The sequence below is a fragment of the Embiotoca jacksoni genome, unplaced genomic scaffold, assembly GCF_022577435.1.
Source record: "Embiotoca jacksoni isolate LCO1_2020_lvr unplaced genomic scaffold, fEmbJac1.0.p SCAF_6, whole genome shotgun sequence".
NCBI lineage: Eukaryota > Metazoa > Chordata > Actinopteri > Embiotocidae > Embiotoca > Embiotoca jacksoni.
In genome coordinates this window covers 8,406,090-8,428,719 of record NW_027185414.1, presented here as the reverse complement: position 1 = coordinate 8,428,719, position 22,630 = coordinate 8,406,090, and the positions used below count along the sequence as shown (strand labels likewise).

Below are 22,630 nucleotides of genomic sequence, written 5' to 3'. Positions count from 1 at the left end.
ACACACTTCAGTTTGTCAAGATTTGGCCTCACAGGCCGACACACACACACACACACACACACACACTCTGTGATTCTCACTTTGACTTTTTCGCTGCATTTTTCACCATCACGCTGAAAAATCTACAACTGCCGCATGATGGTTACACTTCAGACTTTCTGCCTCAAAGATGTGTGGCAGCTCAAATAATTCCTATTTAGATTTGAGTCATTTAGAGACACCGAATGGTGCCAATGAACGCGAGCTGTCGTCAACAATGATGAGTGAAGAAGACGGATGATCCGGAGTGTGTTGTACCTCAAAGTTTCCCAGCAGGCTGAGACTGGCAGGTGGAGCACTGGCACTGAACAGCTGCTGGGACTCATCCGTGTACACCTCTCTTTTTGGACACACCCTGAAGAGTTAAAACACACACGGATTAACTTATTTCCAATGTACTGTTAAGAGCATCTTAAACTGCTTACACGTCTGAATAGAACTTCCTATGTATGCGATGCTGACATCTTAATTCACTTTCATTTGTGCCCACTGGTCTAACACACAAATCTTGAGTCACGTATAATTTTTAATCCAAGACAAGAAAATCCAATTTGGAGGCGTGACGCCTCCAAATTGGATTTTGGTGGCGTTTGCTCGCCTCAGCCGGATTGACCTGAACTTGTCCGTTGGCTGAAATGAACTTTTAACCCAAAATGCCAAAACTCAAACATCTGCTTTTGTAAAAAAAAAAGCAGCAGTGAGCTTCCACCCACATCTGCTGTGTGTAGGCAGAGCCATGGAGCTCTGAGTATTATAAAGCCTGTTCAGTTCAGTCTGCCATTTTGAGCTGCCTGCTTCTGGATATAGTCACAGTACAGCAGAGCTTCAGCAGGTGGCAGCGTGAGCGGAAAAGTCAGCAGAATGAGGCTGACCTCACCTTTCCAGTGAGAACACTGTTATTGTCTCATCTCTTAAAACAAAGACAACACTTCTTTATGCCACTGTTCATCTACTGCTGTTGTTTCTGAGGGTTTGGATGTGATAAACTGTAACCAAATGTCTTCTCCAAGATAGAGCCCAAGTAATATTGGCCGTGAAGTAAAAAAAATAATAATAATAAAAAAAGTTTCCCTTGTTTTCCGTTACACACACTAGCAGCTGAAACGCTACAAAGTGAGAAAAACAAATAGCTTGAAATATTATGTTGTGTATGAGTAACCACATCCAGATGGTACTATAATCAACAGATAATGTGGGAGGCGACTATGAGAGAAACAAATTCTTTGTTCTGTAACTGCTATTCGGGCTTTATTAGATCAGTGAGAACACCCTGACCTTGTGGACAAACCGAGCGAGAGCTTTGTAACTACAGTCACAGAGATCCCAGGTGAGTCAACGCGTACCTTTTCCCAGAGGCCCAAGGCAAACCCTTACAGCCAGCCAGAGAGGTGTCCAGGTCAAAGTAACCTGTTTGATTTTTCCTCTGAGGAACCTGCAGCAGACACACAGGACAGGATTAACACCGAGCAGCCGACATGGTATCACAGGTTTGAGCTTGTGACATATCCATTTAGCTTTTTAGATCACAGGAGAGAGACTTCAAAGTTCCCAATAACAGAAAAAGTTTGTTGTAAAATCTCTCATTAAACCCCTAAAACATGAAAACAATATTTTCTAAATAAAACAATTGAATTTAATCTAAAAGCCATTAAAGTCGTGATAAAGATTTCCGATGTTAACATATGACTGTATTTTGTACAATAAGGAGAACATAAATGTGTATGTGTGAGGTTTTGTTCCCACAAGAGTTCATCTTATCTGAGCGCGCGCGTGTGTGTGTGTGTGTGTGTGTGTGTGTGTGTGTGTGTGTGTGTGTGTGTGTGTGTGTGTGTGTGTGTGTATGTGCGTGTGCCCTCATTAGTGTTTATGTGAGTGAAAGTGATCCGGAGACAGGAAGTGTGATTATGAAACTTGATGTCACATGCCTTATAAATACAGACTTATATGTGTGTATCTGCGTGTACATGAACTCGGGATACCTAGTAAGCAGCAATAAAATTTAAAAAAAAATAAAAACAGCTGCCAGATATTTTCAAGTCTACTACTGACTAAGGTTCACGGGTGCAGGGGGCTTTCACTGGTGACGGCGCTGCGAGTTGTGATTACTAATCACGGCGAAGTCATCAGGTGTTTGACGTAAGCCTGCGTGTGAGAGGAGTCATCTCCACAAACTAGAAGTGGAGCGTGACAGCGAGTTTCACTGAGCAGATGGAAGCTAACGTGCACGCGTGTGTTTCTTACGGGGCTGGAGAGCAGAGGCAGGCCAGTGCAGGGGTGGAAGGCCTTGGTCGCGGTGGCGTCTAACGAGTGGCGATTCTGTTTCTTCCAGCTGTTGCAGGGACGCAGAGGGGAGGGGCTGTGAGCTCGCTGGAGCACAGAAGTGGAGAGAGATTAGGACAGCTGCAAGTCAATGGAAATCAGCTGCATTCATGATATCGGGCTCCTCACAAGACGATATGAAGCAGGAGCTCCTGTCCTGTGTGGATGTTACATTTAAAGCATGCTGACTGTTGCTGAAATTAATGGAGGAGTTTGCCATTTTGGTAAATAAGCTCATTCACCTTGCTGACAATTAGATTAGAAATTCAATATTGTTTCCATGATGGTACAGTGAAGATAACGCTATTGCCAGTTAGCCAACATTAGCGTAAATATCGGATACAGTAACTCTGTCCAAAAGGTAATATGCTTCTCTTCCCTACCACCACATCTATAACTCAACACCTCATCTTATTTGTTTAATACGTACAAAAACCAGAGTAAAAATGACATATAGGATTGGTGGAACAATCCGTCGCAGTTGTGGATTACTAGATAGACTACTATGCGTAAATGTACGGACAAGTTCCTTACGAGGACAGTAGTAGGCGGCGTCATGTCCGGACTGGATGTGCTGGAGCATCCAGACTCCGAGGGCGCCTGGTTCTCATCCTGGAGAGCAGAGGCCTGGGCTGGCGCACAGTTCTGCATCTGGGACTGAGGCTGAGGCTGAGGCTTGCTGTGGTGGTGGCTTCTGTTACAGTTCGTGGCTGGGCTGGCGTCGTCGTAAATCCAGCTAAAAATCTGGGCATTCCTTGGGCCGTTCCCAAGGAGAGGGGAGGATGAGGGGGTCTCATGGCTGCTGGGTGTCCTGACTCTGAGCTTTTCCTGCGGGCAAGTTCGTAAACGCTGACCAGCCTGGGTGTAGGCCTGGCCTCTGAATGAGGGTTCTTCAAGTGTAAACTGAGCACCATTTTGGGCCCGGGGAGAGCGGCTTCCGGTCCCCGGATCAACGTGGGGCTTGTCTGTGCAAAAGGGCGTGTGTGTGGCAGCGGTGTGCGTGCTGCCTCTGTGAGGTTCGTGGCTGGGTACGTGGCCGTTGATGTAGCCGTTGGTGGCAGTGTGCGAGACCTGTGGGATGTGTGATGTTTGCGAGTACGTGCGGACCGTGTGGGTGACTGTTGTTGTGTGCGTGTGGTGCAGAGGGCTGCCGCTTCTGCTGTGCCTGGGGGACAGAGAGGGGACAGACAGTCTCTCCTGGATGAGCCTAGTAATGTCTTGTACTGCCTGTGCAATGAGGGAGCCGTCTCTCTCCCTCTCCCTGTCCTTCTCCTTCTCTCTGTTTCTGTCTTTCTCCCCATTCCTCTCCTCCTCCTTGTCTCTTGTCTCAGTCATTTTCAGCTTCCTGCAGGCCGCAGGTTTGGGGGACGAGGTCTCTCGTTTGCCGAGAGACGCGTCGGTCACAGGTGTGTTGAACGGGGTGAACGCACGTCCCGTGGACTCATACGGTGGTACCTCGGGCTCTTTGGTCTTACTGGCAGTTATGTCGTCGTGGTTACTGCCCCACATGGCTTTGGGAGGGTTTTCAGAAGCAAAAAGCCCGGGAGGGAGCGGCGGCGCTGTCGGGTCACAGAAGTTGAGCCTTTGTGCAATGCGGGCGATCACTTCCTGTCTCTCCTGCAGCAGGGAGCCGATCAAGGGGTTTGTTTCGGTTACAGCGGGTCGCGGGGAGGGGCAGCGGGGGGGTTCGGCCAAGGAAAAATTCTTAAAAGTTCTCAGCGGCTCAGGGATGGGAGTCTTTGACCTATCACTGCTGTTGGTACCAGGACCATAGTCCTCTACTTGTGTGGGGTCGGACGAACCATTCAGGGCTGAGTACAGCCACTTCCCTGCTTTACTTGTGGGAAGTGGGGAGGGAGAGTGGGAGCGGGAGGGCGTGGGGGAGTGAGAGGGCCGGTGGAACAGCGGTGAGCCCTGACGTTGGGGTACGTTGACCTGCGGAAGGTCGCCGTTCTGATACGCGTGGTTTTCACCGGGCTCCTGGCTCTTCTTGGTGTAGGGATGTGGCACAGCAGTGTGAGGGAGGCTGTTAATGGGGATGTTGTTGATGGGCAGATTAGGAATGGGTAAGCCGTTGAGGAGAAGGCCTGACATGGAGTTGGAGCTCTTGCTGTACATGGTGGAGTTGTGAAGAAGGTTGTCTTTGCTGGGGTCCTGGCTCTTTTTGAGGGTGGGCAGGCCACCATGGCTGTTGAGGGTTGGGCTGAGGCTGGGAGTCTTGCTGTAGAGCGGAGCAAGGCCGGTGTGGATGCTGCAGGCCAGCGTGGGATAGGTGGGCTGTCGGGGCAGCGACTGGACACGAACCTGCAGCGCGACACTCTGGGATACATTGGGGACGGGGAAGATGTGCTCTGAAGGCGGTTGAGAAAACTGCCACACCAACTCCTCATCAGCAGCACTGATCCTGTTGGACAGAGAGAGTGAGATTCAACAAACGGGGCCCTGTTTACTCTTACACTGTCAGAGCTGTGATTCCACTTCAAAACTGCACAGTACACAAGATTGCACCCGCATATAAATCTGATACGAACATAATTTTAGCTGGTTTCCTGAAGCTTTATTTCTGTAGTCCGACATGCTAGCAGAAAAGCCTTCAGCTCAACAGCATCAGAGTCTTCAGTGTGTGTTACGTCTGACCTGTACAGGATGTTTCTGGGGACGATGCCATGTGAGGCGCTGAGCCAGGCGCTGAGCTGGGAGAAGAAGACGTAGGAGCGAACAGCCAACAGCAGGGTCTTCTCCTCAATGAAACGATCGCCGCTCCTAATAGAAACACAGTTAGAGGGAGGAGGAAGTGTGCCAGTATGTCAGGTTAATGAGAAGACGGTTAAGGAATGAGTGTTTTTTTTTTTTCTTCAAACACAAAGTGTTTCCTGTTCCTACACATGCGACATGGAAAGTGGGCCAATGTTTCTGGCTAATTAACCCCCCGAGTACCAAACCAATTATCTGGATCTTTACTATTACTATTATTTTATGTTTACATTTCATCACCATTTTATGGAACACCCCAGGCACTCTATATGTTCCATATATTTAAGCTATTTTTAGGTCTATATTTAGATTAGACTTTATTAATCCCACAGTGGGGAAATTTAGTTGTCACAGCAGCATGTACACAGTATGAACAAATTTACAAATACGTATTTATGTCTTTATGTGGATTTCTTTATTAGATTTTAGCTCAATTTCTACATCCAGTATATGATACTGTAAATTATCTACAGTTCTACTACTCATTGCCTCCAACTATTGTTGTTTCATGTTTTTACTTTCACTAAGACAACTGTGCAAGAATGAAACTACTTTTTTTTTCTGTACTTGTGCGAATGGTCAATGAAGTTACTTGAACTCGATGAACTCAAGGAGATGTTTTTTAGGGGGTTAAATCAGCTGAAGAATTTCATTGCGTTTCAAATTATATTGCATGAACAAACTACATGTCAGAGTAAGCAGGGTATGCGAGATCCCTTGTTGTGCAAGCAGTAAAAATAACCAAACAATGGGAGGAGGGAGGCAGCAACGTACTGTGTCTCTCGTCTTTGTGTTTCTGAGCACAGTCGTGTTTGTATGTATGTAGCTGTCAGAGTGTTTTATAAGAAACTGACAAAAGTGCACTTTGCCCATGTTTAAAATAGTGCAGTTTGTGTGTGTGTGTGTGTGTGTAGTGTGTGTGTGTGTGTGTGTGTGTGTGTGTAGGTGTGTGCCTTACTGTCTTGGAATTGGCTGCAGGGTCCATCTCTCCAGCAGCAGAGCATCTTGTTTGATGACCGGGTCGCTGATGGGGTCACTCGGGGGGCACTCGTCGCCATAGCAACAGTCTGGCAAGAGCATGACCTCGATCATGATGGGAATGCTGTTCTTCCAAAGCAGGATCACCTCAGAGCGGGTGCGCCTCGCCTGCCGACACTGGACACGCACACAAAAGGTGGAGGGTTAGTGTTCATTAGCGAGTGTCAACAAGGGGATCTTGACATTTCGGGGCAAAGCAGATGGGACCCAAAAGAGCCTCACTTAGCGCTGAGTGAACACTCTTCAAATCCACTCACACACACATGCATACAAATGCACCAGAAACAGCTTTATGAGCAGGTGTGCTACCTGAGGCAGTTTGTCGCTGCATTCGTGCTTGTGAAGAGGAGGCATGGCTGACTGGGCTGGTGGACAGTGCAGCCCCTCAGTCCTGCCCTTCACAGAATATTCTGGTGTCCTTCCCTCTGTGATGAGCAAGGTCAGGAACACCAAGAACTCCTCAGCATCGTACTCGAAAAACTCCTCTGTTGCATCTAGATCGGATGAGACAAAGAAACAGACGATCAGCATATTCTTCACCTCAACTCACAACTGAACAGAAATCAAGGAACCGGTTTGAGGAAAGGAGAAATTAAACTAATTTGCTGATTTGACTGACATCAGAAAGCCACCTTAACTGCAGTGATGTCTGCCTGAACATCTTTTGTTTAGGTTCTTGCTTAAGTGGATGTTGCCATTTAACTCCGGCTGGAAAGGCTTGTTTAACGAAGGGGTGTGGGGGGGAAAGCAGCGGATGACACAACCTTTCCAGTTTGGCTGCTTCAAAGGAATATATTTAGACCCTCCATGTCTGCTGAGCTGAGGGGTGAAGCCACACACTGACTGTTCCCTCTCTTGTGGTGATATTATTCACACTCAAGCTATAAACAAAAACTCAACTAGATACATGAGGACAGTCCAGGTCAGAAATATTGTGTGTGTGTGTGTGTGTGTGTGTGTGTGTGTGTGTGTGTGTGTGTGTGTGTGTGTGTGTGTGTGTGTGTGTGTGCTGCACCAGTCTGTGCAGGGTGGTGCGGGTGGGGCTGGCAGGAAAGAGGAGGGCTGAATCAACCTTTCACTGGATTGGAAGAAACTACTCCCCCATGACTCAGTTCAAATGAACAGTTATATAGAAGCACAAAGGCTACTGACAATAAATAACCAGCTAGCTGTCATATTCAAAATGTAGCTCACACTGAGCCACTCTATTGTACATTATTATGGACAGTAGGTGAATTTAGACGGGGGGCTGTGACTGTATGCATGAGGTTACAAGTGAAGTGTTACTACACTGGCTTGTTGGTTCGTCTCCTGCCTCAACAAAATTAACAGAAACCTGTGGTTGGTGTTATAATTGAAGCTTAGATCTTAAGCAGGTATATTTATAGCAGACTGTTGAAGAGCCTGTCTTTGCTCTCCATCTCCTGCACTCCTCCAGAGAAAACTCCCAGAATCCCACAGGAGGTCAGCTGATACACAGCAGCACAGAGAATCACAGCAGCTCCTGTAACCCCGACATTTTTCTAAATATGACCAAACTGAAGTCAGATTTCGCCTCTGTTTTCCCTGTGACACTCTTGTCCCCACAAGGATAGAAGTACAGACACACAAGCACACCCTGTCCCCCTCCCACCAGAGAGAAGCTGGCTGGAACAGAGTCTCTCTCAACTGGCTCCGCAGAAGTGTGAGCTATGAGCTGCTGCTGTATGCATGTGTGAGTACGTATCTAGTCAGCCTGCCAGTCACGCACATTCCTCACAGGGAACTCCTCCTACATGCCTTTGAGCTGCTGCTGCTGCTGCTGCTGCTGCACGTGGAGAGAGAGAAGCAGTCCAACACAAAACATGAGGGAGGGAGGGAGGGAGTGATACCAGGAGGGGGCTGTGTTAGCCAGCTGTAGGCTGAATAAGCGCAGGGTGAAAGAGATGGGAGGCTATATTCACAGGCAATCTCCTTTTCTTTATGGGCCACAAACGGAAAAGGCTTGAACAAAAGACCAACGGTGAGGAGAGAAAGACTGCAAGACACAGGAGAGAGGGAGTAATATATGACAAAGGTCAACACCCAAGGTGAAAGTCCATCACCTATACATGGTTGTTGGCTTGAGCATACTGGATATAGTGGGCTCTGATTTGCAGCTGCTGGTCTGTACTGGATAAGGATCCAGTTCCTGGTGCTGTCAGGATTTGGTCTGAAGCTGAGGTCAGAGGCAAAAGAGAAAGGAAGAGAAAGGAAGCACGGATGGATGAAGAGGGAGACGTAAAGAAAAAAAGAGTGATTAAGGTTGCAGGAGGAAAACAACCTGAGAAGTGGTGTGCTCCCCTAACCCCTCTTGAAAACACACACACACACACACACACACACACACACACACACACACACAGTAACAGAGGCCTAATTCATATGTGCACAGTGGGTGTCAGATTGCTGCTGTCTAGGAAAGGTGACCCCCCAGAACACATACATACATTCCTAAATCCCACATGGTAAAAACACACATGGACACTAACAGATAAAGACACAGTGGCTCACAGCAACACACACACACACACATGCAGAGCAGGACAAGAGGACGAGGGATGGAGGCTTTGGTTAAGGGGCCCGGCCTGCATATGCTTAGATGAGAGCTGTCATTCATTAGGGCGTAGTGCGTGAACAAGAACATTCCTATGAGGCCTTCACACTCACTCACAGACCAACACAAAGAGACGAAGCTTAAATAGAAGTTGGGAGGTGATCAGGATGCAGAACAACACAAAAGGGCGAAGATGTAGGGGAACTTTGCAAAGACACAAAACAAAAAAAATAATGACCATCACTGACACTTTATAGTGTAGCTACAGATCACCTTCCTTTGTAATGTGTTTAATCCTACCGCTGGTACAGCTGGTTAATATCATTTGGGAATTTATGCAACAATCAGCTCGGTTTACCAATCATTAAGCTGGGTTCAATGTTCAATCCTGCCTTTTCCTCTTTCCCACTGGACCGTGACCAATTCCTTGCAGCCCGTCCATCTCCTTAAAATGTCAGTATTGTCTTTCATTAGTTTGTTTGCATACTTTTTGAATCAATATATGTCTGTGAAGCATCGTTCCTCTCGATCTTTAATTTGTTTTTGAGCTCTCCCTGTGTGTGTGTGATGTCATTTAGTCTATTTTCAAAACCCCACCGGTTCCCCTGCATTCAGTAAGAAAAGTACCATAGCAACTACTGGCACTGGTCGAGAAATGCAAACAGAGAACATCACAATGAGGGAAGCATAATCAGGTTTAGGTCCAGTGTTTGAATAAGACGCTTTGCTGATACACCCTGCACTTAACAGACACACACCCGAAAACACAAACACGCAATAGAAAACTGTTGTTTCTCTTTGCCATGTGCATGTGATCTCTCCTCTATCTCCTGATAACGTGTGATGTGAATTATGTAACGGGTCAGATTAAGATTCAGGAGTCTTATTATTAGACCTGTGACCGCCTGCCACCAAGTACAGCTGCAGTCCCGCCTACAAATCGGCTGGTTTGGCACACAGACAGACAGACAGACAGACACACCTCTCAGCTGTCTCCATGTCCTCAGGCCAACAGATCAGTTAAGAGTCATGAGGGATGGAAAAAAGGCCTTCAGGACAAGAGCAGAGGGGTCAGTCTCGATAGCCAACACAGCGCTCAGAGTAAACACACCATGATACACACTGACACACACTTTGGTGTGATTCATCGTTATCTAAGACCTGTCAGAGAGTCAAATAAACAAGTTAAACATGTCAGCGGATTCGCAAACTGCTTTGTTTGGCTCGTGTTTGTGTTGGAGCTCCAATAAAACAACCACATTCCTGGACACTTGTACTTCTGTATGACATTGATTATGAAAAGTGCAATTTGAATAGACAGAGCTGGGATCAGTTTTTACATTTTGTACCCGGTAGTGTGGCTGTTTTAACAGAGAGACAGATGGGAGGACGGAGGGAGAGAGAGAGACAGGGAGACACACACACACACACACACACACACACACACACACACACACACACACACACACACACACACACACACACACACACACACACACACACGTTCAGATAATATGACCCATTAATCTGTGCACTGTGGCCACACAATCACTGCGTGGTTGGCCCTCTTTCTACGGCAAAAGCTGCTCTGCTCTCTACACATACGCACAAACATTCACAAACATACACTCAAAGCAAATTTGAATGCAGTGCAAGTACCCTTATGGCCACCACTCACGTCCTCCTCTGCTCAGCCACTGCTGTACTCTATAGGTGCCATTTGTACAGGACTGTGTTTAACTACCCGTTGCCATTTAATCTGCATTCATCAATTAATTGTTTTGTCTACAAAAGGACAGAACTTTTCCCCACAGACCAAAGTGACAACTTCAAATGTTGTTCTGGCTGACTAGCAGTCAAAAATCCACTTATTCAGTTTACTATGCTGTGATATAAAGAAAAGCATCACATCCTTATGTAAGAGAAGTCAGAAACAGAAGCGACTTGATGTTCCTACTTGAAAATGCCTCAAATGATTATTTGATTAGCAAAATGGAGATTTGGAGACTGCAGCCGAAAGCCAGATGACAAGAAAAAGAGTCACACATCAAAGCCTCACTGGGAACACTATACTGATGAGTTCACCTACAGCTGGGCTTCTGGTTTTCAAAGACAGTGTTACACACACACAGAAAAGAGGAGATAATGTGCTGCAGGGCAGCAACCGGAGAGAGAGAGAAGACACGCAGTTCAGAAACAGAGAGACAGAAGGTCTGCAGAGATACTGGAAGGGACAGACGGCTAGTCTAAAGGGCAGATAGGAAACACGCAGTTCGTTCAAAAGGCAGACAGGAAGTCATTTTAACGATGTTCCCAGTTAAACAGTCTGTCAAGTGAATTTCATGCAAACGTTCTGAAACCTTGCAAAATGAAGAGAAAAAAAAAAAGCTAAACTAGATTGCATTTGCATCAGCTGCATTACTGTCATGAAACTACATGTTCTAAATGTGAAAACACACAGAGAGAGAAAAAAAAAAAGAGGTTGCTAGGAAATGGCAAGCTGTTACTATTCTGGTGAGACCGGTCCTCAAGATGAAAACAGAAAAATGTAAACTTAGCTTTGTATGATATATTCAAGTCTAATATTAAAATCAACTTTAAAGTGTCAGAAAAGTAAACCATTTTAAATATAGCAGGAGTACTGCCCCTGTAGTTGCTTTGTTCCACTTTAAATGCCCAGAAAGGCTGTGAAAGTGATGACGAACTGTCCACAGCTGCTGACGTCCCCCTGAGCAAGATACTAAAGCTGCTCTAGTGGGGCCGAGTCAATTTGATCAAGATGAATAAATAATAAAACTAAGCGAACAAAAGATCGATATAACTTCACTAATTTCCAGAGGAGAAACAAGACAACTAAGACACAAGAGGATATTTGCCACTTCTGAGATATAAAAGGCTCATTTAGTCTTGATGTTTACAATCTTTTGAGGTCCTAAGTTGATACATAGACATTTGATTTTTATGGGGACCTGCAGACTGCAGATAAACAGCCAGCTGGGAGGCTGTGTATTAAGGCAATTTCCAGGCAGCTTGAGTGCAGCAGTTGCAGCAGTGTGCTGGGCTCACTGAGGTATGTCAGCTTAACACACAATGATATCTAGCTCCTTGTGAAAGGAAGCAAACCGAGAGGGTCCAACCTTCCCGACCGAAAAATCCCACATTCTGATCAGATGCAGCACCGGATGTCCTCGATGGGAAACGACTCAAAACTGAAGTTGTTGGGGGTTGTTTTTTTCTGCACTTGCAGCTCTTAAGTCACCACTCTGTGTAAAAGCGCTAAATGGATGAAATGTGGATGAAAAATGTGGCGCTGGAATGACCTGACCTTGAATCATGCATGGACATGCAGATGTGAATTTACCACAGTACGCGTAGAGTGGACATAAACCCTCAGGCTGCATGATGTCACGGTTGTGATTTCTATTCATAATTCTACGCAACTACGTGTGGGGAAAGATATCAATACAGCGTAGTGTCACAATACTTCACGTGGCAATACCCGTATCAATATTTGATTGTATAAATAAATGACATAAATAAATACATTTGTTGGGTAAATGAAACGTTTACGACGGGTATTTGTGACCGTGTTGGTCAGTCGGTCCGCCTGACAATCCCATTTTGCTGTAGTAAAAATGATTGAGGTGAAATGAACAGCATGAAAACAATTTTTTACTAACTAACCATTTGCAGCTGAAGTACGGTCATGAGTCCCAATATATTGCAGTGTGGTATTGCGATATAAGCATATTGCAAAATGTCAATCAAAAATCACAATCACATCATATGGTGACTTAAATATTGTGATACTATCTTATTGTGCTTCAGGTGACTCCCTCCTCTACATACAACAGTTTTATCATATACAGTATGCATGATGAGACAGATCTGTTGAACAAAGAAAAAGGACTTCTTGGGTTTCCACGGTTTTCCCAAACTATGTAACTCAAAGCCAGGCTGCCTTTGTATAATTGGCTGCCGTTGTGCCTTTACATCGGTTTATGCTAGACACAGTGTCTCTGATATCTAGGGATCAGTCATGTTTTTTTTTTAATACTCTAATAGTCGAAGACTATATACCACCATCGTCTGCCAGTCGCCATTAAAGAGCATAAAGAGAAGAAGACGTTGTTAACAGGCTCCTATGGAGCTTTGCAGGTAAAAATATGTTTGTCGCCAAGAGATAAGATGTCGCGGTGTCGAACAGGAGAAACACGCACAGGTGACTACAGCTCTAAAGACGTTTTGTGAAGAAGCCCTTCTAAAAAAATAAATGAAAGGGCAAATCTTGCAGGTAAAAGCTAGCACGCAAGTCTTCCACAGTTATGCAGTCGTTTTAGTGGAGCGCCGATCAGACAGTCCGTCCACTGATCAATAATCAATGGTGAATTGAGTTTGATGCTCAGTCTCCTACTTTTTTTGAACACCAGTGTTTCAGTTTAACCATCAGTTGTGTTAATTGGCGACTTTCGGCTGAATGGTTGCTCGCAGTGACGGCAGAGGTTGTAAACGGGAACAGGACATTTAGGTGTAAAGTTCCAAAATCAAAGTCCAACAATGCAAAGTAGTATTTAAATCCTTCAGGGAACTTATTGAACGTCAGTGGGACATAATGTTTCTCCCTCGGCGACCGCAGCGCTCTCTGGCTGCCGTAGTCACGCATTTTTTTCCATGGACAAAATGAATCACTATTAAATTACAACGTGAAACATCACGCGCATTGCAAGTCCTAAACATTACACGGCTCACATTTGATTTTAATAAATTTGAAACATACACATACTCTTAATACTAATCTGCCTTTAATATCTACACTAATATTCAGCAAGTCGTTTGTCATCGATGTCCAAAATGATACTCTAACTAGAAATGTAATTTCCAGACTTAAAATGAAGAAGATAAGAGTGCTCTTTAATAAAAGAGAGGTGACAGACTATAGCAGATCATTTCAACATCTTTAGATATGAACAGTAACTCAGTTTAGAGAACTGTAATACATTGTCAATGCCTTGGTGCATAAATCCTTAGGTCATCAGAGGGGAAGAAAGACACATAAATAAACCTAAATTTAACACACAGTTCTGTTTTGCTTGTATGCTTTTGTGCTGAATTGAAAGAGAAACAAAAGCAGCATATACATACTTTTCTTGTCATTGTTGCAACAGAAATGAACACCAGTAACCAAAGGAAACGTCGCCCCAAAATACTGCTGCTGCGCCGTCTGGCCTTCCTCCGACAGAGTCTGGACAAACTCTCTTGTATTCAAAAAGATGGCAATATTTTTATTTTCAAGACAAAAATCACAAATTCAATTCTGAATGGGAGAATTGAGACGACCTTTTTTTTTTTTTTTTTTTTTAAATTTTTTTAATCAAGATTCAAGCAGCTGTAACACACATACGCACAGCTGCACCTCTGTAATGAGTACAGAGGCAGAATGGGAGATTACAGTGACGGTTCTTCCAAGATAAATCTCCTTACTGCAGCCCCCAATGAGATAAATATAGACACAACTTGGTCGCTCTCATTTTCTGTTTCTCTCTCTCTCTCTCTCTCTCTGATTTCAAAGTGTAGGTTCCGACAATCAACTATCTGATGTCTTTGTGGTGTCTGCCAGCAACGGCTATGTTAAAACGGGCTAATGCGAGTGCCTCAAGTCATTCAGTAAGGAACGATGAGAATAATTATCATGATTGCAAGACTGTCATAAAAGTTCCAACAGCCACAAGTTACTTTCTAAAATGCTGACACACATGCAGCTCTCTGCTCCTTTGATTTTAACATGCTGTGGCTGCTATGCAAAGCTAACTCTTTAATGTGCAGCTGCTTCCCGAAGCGCAGCAAAGACAAATCACGGATTATAAAGGGGCTCCCCTAAAATTCAGGACAGGGCTGAGCTTTTCAAGCTGCCTAATGTCCACTCTGAGGCTTCACCGAGACTATGAAAGCACATATCCGGTTTCAAAGTATTCAAATGCACTGGTAGCAAAGCAGGTGGCAGATTTGAAGTGTCAGCAGTTCCGGCAACAGCATTTCTACCGCTATGGGAATTGTTTGCAATACAGTCTTTTCTGTCCCATGGCCAGTTCTGCAGGCTGACTGACTATATTTGGAGACCAGATGGTCTGCAGGACAAACAAAACTGTGTCTGCTTCTCCTATACATGTGAAGGATTACAACTGCTCACTTGTGGTTTCCCTGCTCTCTATTTCTATGAGCGCTTCGCAGGAGGGTGTGCCCGAACATGCCGTCTGTCCTACAATATGCAAAACAGTAAAGGCCAGCAGAGAAAATACACGAGTGAGCGGTCTCCTTCTCGGTATCCACGTGTACGCTATATGTATGGTAATGTCGTCTCCTGTAACACAATCTGACTAATGTCAGCTTTCCAGACTTGCTGTGCCCATTTTAAATAGTTTCAGCTCGATAGTTACCAGATATGCATCATACATTGCATGCAGTACAATCACGTTTGTGGTTAATATACAGTTTTCCTGTGCAAATTATGACTCCTACGGGTGTCAGCCATCAAGGGCTGCGTCCAAGCAAATACTGCAGTTCAACTGTTCACAAATCTTGACTCTATTCATGTCTGCCATCGGACGCACGGCAGCACAGTCAGCGTAGAACCAGCAACCTTTTCGACTTGGATTACAGCCCGCTGAAGTGATATCAAGTTCACTTGTGCTCGCATTGTGTTTGCTTTTATTTTATTTTACCCACTTCTTTACCAGACAATGTTTTTTTTTTGTCTCTGTTTTCAGCTTCATGGAGGTCAAGTTCATGTTTAAAAGCATAAAAACAAATCTATGACAATTTTTGACAACAGACGAAGCAGAAGTATCTGAGGAGGAGTCAGCTATGATGCATCATGACTTCCAAGCACACTGTTGAAAACATGTAGACGGACTGGGAACTGATGGCCAAAGGTTTGTACACTGGTTTTATGTTAATTAGGAAGAGCTGATACATGTTTGGTGGGCAGATGGTCACCTGTGAAAAATAAGAAGCTTAACTTACATATATTTGTTCTCAACATCTGTTATTTTCAGTAACTACAGATCATCCACAACAATCCACCTACAGGACATTAAATGTCTCCCTCCTGCTGCATTTCCTGTGAAAGCAGAACCTGCAACAGGACTTAAGACACAATGAAATGAGCAGCTTTGAAGCAATAAATAAAAGCAGCTTTCCCAACATAAAAGGAGGTGTTTCTCCAGAGGAAAAGAGACGCACGGCCTCAGTCATTTCTCTGGCTGACTGACCCGGGACGGGAAGAGAGCAGTGATCAACGATCATGACTGTTGACCGGGGAAGAAAGGCAGTGGGAGAAGAAATAATAATAAATTTAAAAAAAAAAAAAGAAAAAAGGGACATGTGTTACCAAGGCAACAGAGACATTGTGTTAAACATTCCCGTCACGGTGATTGAAGAGTGTCTGAGTGTTGGAACGAGCTGCCCCAATATGCGTCTTTGTAAGTGACAGTGAGCTGCAGCTTGTGTTTGAAGACAATTACTGCTCCTGCTGTGTGTGTGTGTGTGTGTGTGTGTGTGTGTGTGTGTGTGCGTGCGCGTGTGTGTACACACCAGGACTGTTTACAGCTCGTCCGTTGCGCTCTCACTCTGTACATGTCCTTGTACTGTACATTGAGACTCTCTGCGGTGTCTGTTAAGCTGTTTATGTGATCACGCTTGCGTTGTGTGTGTGCTGAGCTCGGCCTATGTAGGTGTGTGTGTGTGTGTGTGTGTGTGTGTGTGTGTGTGTGTGTGTGTGTGTTATCCTCGCTGTGTCTGAGTGTTTATGTCACTCTAGTATCGGGCATGAATCCCTGGACGGACCGAGCTTTTGTTCTCCGTCTCTGTGGTAGGAGAGCAGAGAATTGCTGCTCAACTTAAAACTGTAATAACAAGGTCAGCTGTGTTTCCATAATGTTTTATAACATGAATCACACATCACTGCCAGCTTACCTTTCCTGTTTTTGTCTGCCTTTTGTTACAAGATTAAAAAAAAGAAAAAAAAAAAAAGAAGAGTGGAAGTGATGGAAAAGTCTGCCAAGAAACTGGTATGTTTTTGCCAGAAGACTGTAAAGAACGGTCGGGATCACTGGTGAGGAAGACATGATGCAGATTCAATTTGAAAGACGAATATTAGGTTGGCTGCCAGCAATATCTCACCAATAAACTTTGGATATCGTCTGTCAACCCCTACTCAGTTGCAGAAAGTGTGTTTTAGTTGAAGAATCTGCCTTCGTCAAAACTTTTCCAGTTTCCTCCCACATGCTCTGCGAACACGTTTCTTTAAAACTATGGCCTCTTTGACATGTATGTGTGTGTGTGTGTCTCTCTCCCACTCGGCAAACACAAAGGGGCAGATTCACAGCACACTTAGCAACAAGCCCTGATTGGCTGTGGGGCGTTAGTGCAGTTCCAGCTGAGGAGAATCCGTCTTCTGCTTTGTGAACTCAGCTGCTATTATTCTCCCACTGACGGCAAACAAACACAAACTCACCCCAGACTGACACACCACCTTGCCCTCCCTCCCTCCCTCTCGCTCTCTCTCTCACACCCATCATTGTCAGGCATAAACAGAGCTGTTGTTTTGCAGCTGAGCCACTCGCATGCAACTGAAGTCACGTGCTAAACAAGCTGTGAGCTTCTGGAGGAAAAAAACATCCTCATTGTGAGGAGTAAGTGGGCTCCGAGAAGCACTGAACATCTCAAACTTATCTCCGATGGAAAAACTTTACTTGAGGCTGTGACTGACTCAGGACTTGATAGAGCAGTTTCTTTCACCTGGTTACTAACATATCTTCATCTACATGTCTAACTTTTACACACATCCCACAGGTAGCTGAAGTTGTACAAAAATCAATAAATAATTTTGTTTTTTCTCAACTTAACGATTGATTAAAAAAAAAAAAAAAAAAAAAAAAGTTATTTTCTAATGCAGCTGAATTTTGAGTGCTGGTATGTTCACAGAGTTCAAACGTGCACTTTCTGAAGTAAACTTTTGTTAAGTTCATGCACTCAAATCCCCTTTAAATCCCTTGTGCTGTTCAGTTTTCTTACAGTATTAGGTCAGTACTTTATGATGCAAGCACCAGAAACAATGGCAGTTTATCAGGGTTAGGTAACCATGGTTGGAGTGTCATGAGTCCGACGGATCTCACTGCCACCGCACTCTATGCCAGCTCATTTCCGTCATTAGCACAGCTCCAGCTTTTCTGTTCTGATTCAAATCTGCAGTCTCAGCCAACTACTAAATCACAAAGGTGTAAATTCAAAACCCCGTCCTGCTGGGACACTCTGGGTTGAGAATGAGAAGCAGTGTGCGCTCGTCATCTTTAACAACCATAGCAACTGAAGTCCTTGAGAAAGGTACTTAAAGCCCCTGTTATTCAAATGAGTTGCTCGGTGGCTGAGAGTACAAGACTGGTCACACTGGGCAGCTTTCAGGTGTAAATGCAGCAGGCTGAGTAAATGTCAAGCAGAGTGAGGCGAAAAACACACAGTATATGCTGTAAAACTTTCCTATCGTGAAAAAAGACCCGACTCTTATAGGGATGGGCAAACCAAAATAATAAGGTGGGCATGTTTGTGGCTTGAATTGTATTCCATGTACTTGTGGCATTTACTTGGTCGTAAGGTTCATCACAGCTCCCGCTCCTCTCTCCTGAAAGGCCAGTAACATAATCTTCAGAGGTTTGGTGAGCTCCTCACCGTGCCCTTTTTGATCTTATTTGCACATATTGTAGCTGGGGCCCCAAAAGCCCCCATTATTCAGGGCAGACTGGTCCTTTGCAAATTCATTGTCTAACGAATACCTGTTATGTAACATGGACTGGAGTGGAGCGAATACAGCAATACTAGACAAGGTGGGCAAAGTGGGAATTACGAAGCCCCAGCGGAGCCCACAGTTATGTAGACCTGCTTAAACAAGCCTTCACGATGTGCAGTCAACATAATTTTACTAAAACTTCTCATTTCGGGTTCAACTTTCAACTTTAAAAAAAAAAAAAAAAAAAATGTATTATACGGTTGTAAATGCACATCTTGATATTGTATGAGATGCCAGAGGGCAAAAACTATACGAAACTTTCTTTATGTGACAGAAAATGTTAAAGATGATCATTTTTAAAGTTCTCCTCATTTTCACTCTGCAGGCCACTTCATCACAGCAATTCTTAAATTTCAGTAAGCTGACTGATGGTATCTCCAGGACACTAGGGCAGTAGGACAACCTAGCTTCTTTCTGTAACCAGAGCCACCCTGTCCGACATGAACGCACGGACCTTTGACCTATCCCGTGCTGCCGATGACAATTTCTAGAAACGGCAGTCCGAATTGAGCAACTCGAGCAGCGAAACTCCAAAGGCTGCAAGGAAAGTGTGTCAGTTGTGGCAAAGGAAGACGGATTTGGTTGGTGACTGGAATTGGCTGGCTGGGACAAAGAAGGGGAAAGGCGATTTGACACATACAAAACAACTCTCACCTTATTCTTGGCAGAGTTGTACGGGATGATTAATCTCTAGAAGGCAAAGTGTAAAGCTCCTCGACCCCCAAATTCAACAGCTTTCATTAACAGCATATTACCACCTCAAAAAAAAACAACCAACATCCACTAAAAATCAGCTGAGTGAAGTGGAAAAAGGAGCATTAACCGTGGAAGAGGACAGACTGACTGTCAGCTGGTTTGCTGGGATGATGAAGCAATGCTGGGGGTGATAAGAGAATCACCTGACTCAGTACTGAGCCTGCTTGTTGGCATAAAAGAGATGAGACAATGGAGGAAAGGAAAGAGGATAGTTGTGATGAGTCTCAAATTAACTCAACCTCACACTGCTGTTAATAAACAATGTGCCTAACGCCTCCACAAAGAGCCCCTGAGGTGCTCTCCATTAACAGACAGGGAGTGTGTGCATTCGTGGATGTGTTATCATTATTCCATTACTTGGAAAGAATAAGTCACAGAGGGGGGAAATTACTTGTCCCGTCACAATCTAATCTTTAATTAGACTCATTAGCAATAGTGAAACCTTGCAGCGTGAGAGGATAGATTTACAAGTCACAGAAAGGTTTTCACTCAAACTTTCTTTTTGGCTTCAATGTTATCTGAGATTTAAATTCTGAATAATCAGAACTTGCTAGACTACAACATCACACCGTCAGCACGGGAACACAGAAACAGATGAGGGGTGTGTGAATCTGATTAAAAGTGCTGCTTACGTAACACTCTGCAACCAAAGATGTCTGGCGTCTGGTAACAGATCTTAAAACCTGAAGAGGAATCAGAGTCAATCTACACGTACAAGTCTGTATTAACATTATCCAGGTGTAGGAAGTCCCTGACATCCGTCACACATGGAGTTTCTATTTATATTTCCTTATGATTTTAAACAGCTGACGGCTTGTAATTTTTTTTATACACTGTCCTATATACACAAATATATAAATTTTCCAGTCATAAACACGTCATATGGCCATTTCCCAGACCACTCATTGGCTCACACGTTTGCAAATGTGTATGTTTGTTGAAGCAGATGACTAAAAAAGACTCTATAATGTGTGGACTGGCCTTAAGCTATATGCTTATGTTTCCTCAACTCAATGGACTATAGGAGAAATGCAAGTCAGTACAAATATATCTGCAAAATGTCTCGATCGAGCAATCAGTGGAAGCACACCGATAAATCAGTCAGGCCCTACGATCACCTCTTCCCTTCTGGTGTTCAAGATAGTAAGTCAAGCTAGCTCTATTTCTGTCAATATGCTTTTTCTCTACATATTATCAGCAGATAGTGGTGGTGGGGGTGTTAAGTGCTGAGGTGTTACAGGAGCTGAAGTCTATTTGATGTGACTCAGAGGAGAGGACGAGAGAGAGAGAGAGAGAGGAGGGGAGAAGACAGGAGAAGTAAGAGAAGACCAGTGGAGCGAGGAAGTCGAGAGACTAAACTGCCAGGAGGTTATCCTTCCTCATAGAAGTGATGGATGGCGACAATCACACGTCCATCAACATACTGCCATCTGAACACGGCCGAGACTAACAAGAAGCGGTCGTTTTGGGTTGCCGGTTAGGAAAACAAGCGACGTGACGAAAGCATGACAAAGACATGCTCAAAACATCTGTGACGAGCACGAGCGCCCGTGTTTTTCTTTATCAGGTGGTTTCTAAGCAAACGGTGAAAGTACCGCAGAACTCGGAGCTGAACGTCAATCTTGTTACGTCACATCGGGGATTAAAACAACAGGTGGAAGGAAGGACGCACTACAGAGGACACCAGGAATCTCCCGTTCACGGTATAAACACAGTTTACATTATGCACCGGCCCTGTTCTGTCGTTTTTGCGTCGCTATCAAAGCTTCGAAAGGCCTTCTCATTGTAGCTATTACAATCAGACTTGTTTGACACCGAGAGATGCAAAAGCAAAACAGGTGGCACGCTGAATGTGCCAAACAGAAATAGAAACGCAGAAAAAGAAACGCACAAAGAGACACACACGTCGTCCCCACCAGGAAGAATCATCAGGCCCAGATGGCTCTTCCTGTTCCTGCAGAGCTGGCTGCTGGTTGGCTATGAGGAGCCGCATGGGGAGGAGGGGGGGGGGGGGGGGATGTGACGAACACACGGGCAATGACATCACTGGCTGGCTCAGAGGAACCCTGGCAGCAGAAACATGACCCACGCTGCTACTTAGGGCTTCAGCCAGTCCAGCACCAAGTGTGGACAGTGTATTTTGGTGTGTCCATATAATGTGTTAACAGTGAGGCTTAATACGGCGCAGCTAAATGCGTACGCCTGCTTTTATGCGTGTATGTTGACACAGCTTACAACAGTACGGCTTCAGTGACCTTAAACATTAAGTAACAGCATACTTGTGTCCCCATAAAGGGCTGGTGCACTAAATAAAGTGTTCCAGCATTATGTAAGAGCATTACCGGACTGGGAGGAATTGCTGCCCAATCCCATGTAGCAGCTAGGCTACTTACACTCAAACATGTCACAACAGCATTGATTTAGGCTGATTACTCCGGGGGCCAGGACAGTAACTCACAGCTGAATGCCTGCCCTGTATTGGTATTCATTGCGAAAGGCAGATCTGATTTTAGTTGTACAATGGAGAGTCCAATATCCATGTTCAGTGGAGCTGCGTCAGCAAATAGCCTCTGTGTTGTATCGAAAAGGCAATACGGAGAAGCACTTATGTTGACTTAAAGGGGTTGATCGAATGAATGCAACATGTGTGATTGTAGATGTAAATATCTTTACAAGCAACCGGACCATTTAAATGAATGTCAACGACACATAAATCTACGTTTTCAGTGTTCTATGTTTCTGATATTGTTGTTTTCCAATAGTCACATGACAGGCTGTATGTTGGTCACCACAAAGGGACCAACCAGCCCTGGTGGTGATGTTGCTAAAAAAAAAAAAAACCTTTAGGATCAATAAATACATGAGTCAATCTAGAAAAGAGAAAAGAAAACATACAGATGGACTCCATCCACTGTGTGAAAGGAGTGAAACAGAAGAGAGCACTTGTTGTGTGAGCCTCCTGCTCCGGGGTTAAATCACGGCCGAGGAGGAGGCAAAGACAACAACGGACTAGACAGGTGCTATATGGGACGGCGGTGCGTGTCGCTCTGCGTTATCTGGCTCTCTCGTCAGTGAGAGTAGATACACTGATCCCCTGGCAAGTGTCTGGGACGTCTCAGGGCAGCTGTAATCTGGCCTGAAAGCACGGCAGAAGGCAGGCAGTGGTGTAAATTGGGTGGGTGGGCGGGCGGGGTGGGGTGGGGGAGGGTGGGCTTGTGTTCAACTCCTCCTTCAAGAACTAATGGCTCCAAACAGGAAGCCATACAAACACATGAAACAACACTGCGGAGGGCAGGAACACAGCACTG

At 44.8% G+C, this 22,630-nt stretch overlaps 1 protein-coding gene across 1 annotated transcript in view; it reads right to left on the bottom strand.

The window, feature by feature from the left end:
- atosa (atos homolog A) overlaps positions 1–22,630 on the bottom strand; it is a 29,482-nt gene that overhangs the window by 2,472 nt on the left and 4,380 nt on the right. Inside the window, exons 2-8 of the mRNA XM_069173383.1 lie at positions 6,460–6,644; positions 6,071–6,267; positions 4,996–5,121; positions 2,893–4,762; positions 2,281–2,406; positions 1,383–1,471; positions 298–394 (exon numbers count right to left, since the gene is read on the bottom strand). Of these exons, the coding sequence (XP_069029484.1) occupies positions 298–394; positions 1,383–1,471; positions 2,281–2,406; positions 2,893–4,762; positions 4,996–5,121; positions 6,071–6,267; positions 6,460–6,644 (2,690 nt within the window). The remainder of the gene's footprint in view (positions 1–297; positions 395–1,382; positions 1,472–2,280; positions 2,407–2,892; positions 4,763–4,995; positions 5,122–6,070; positions 6,268–6,459; positions 6,645–22,630) is intronic.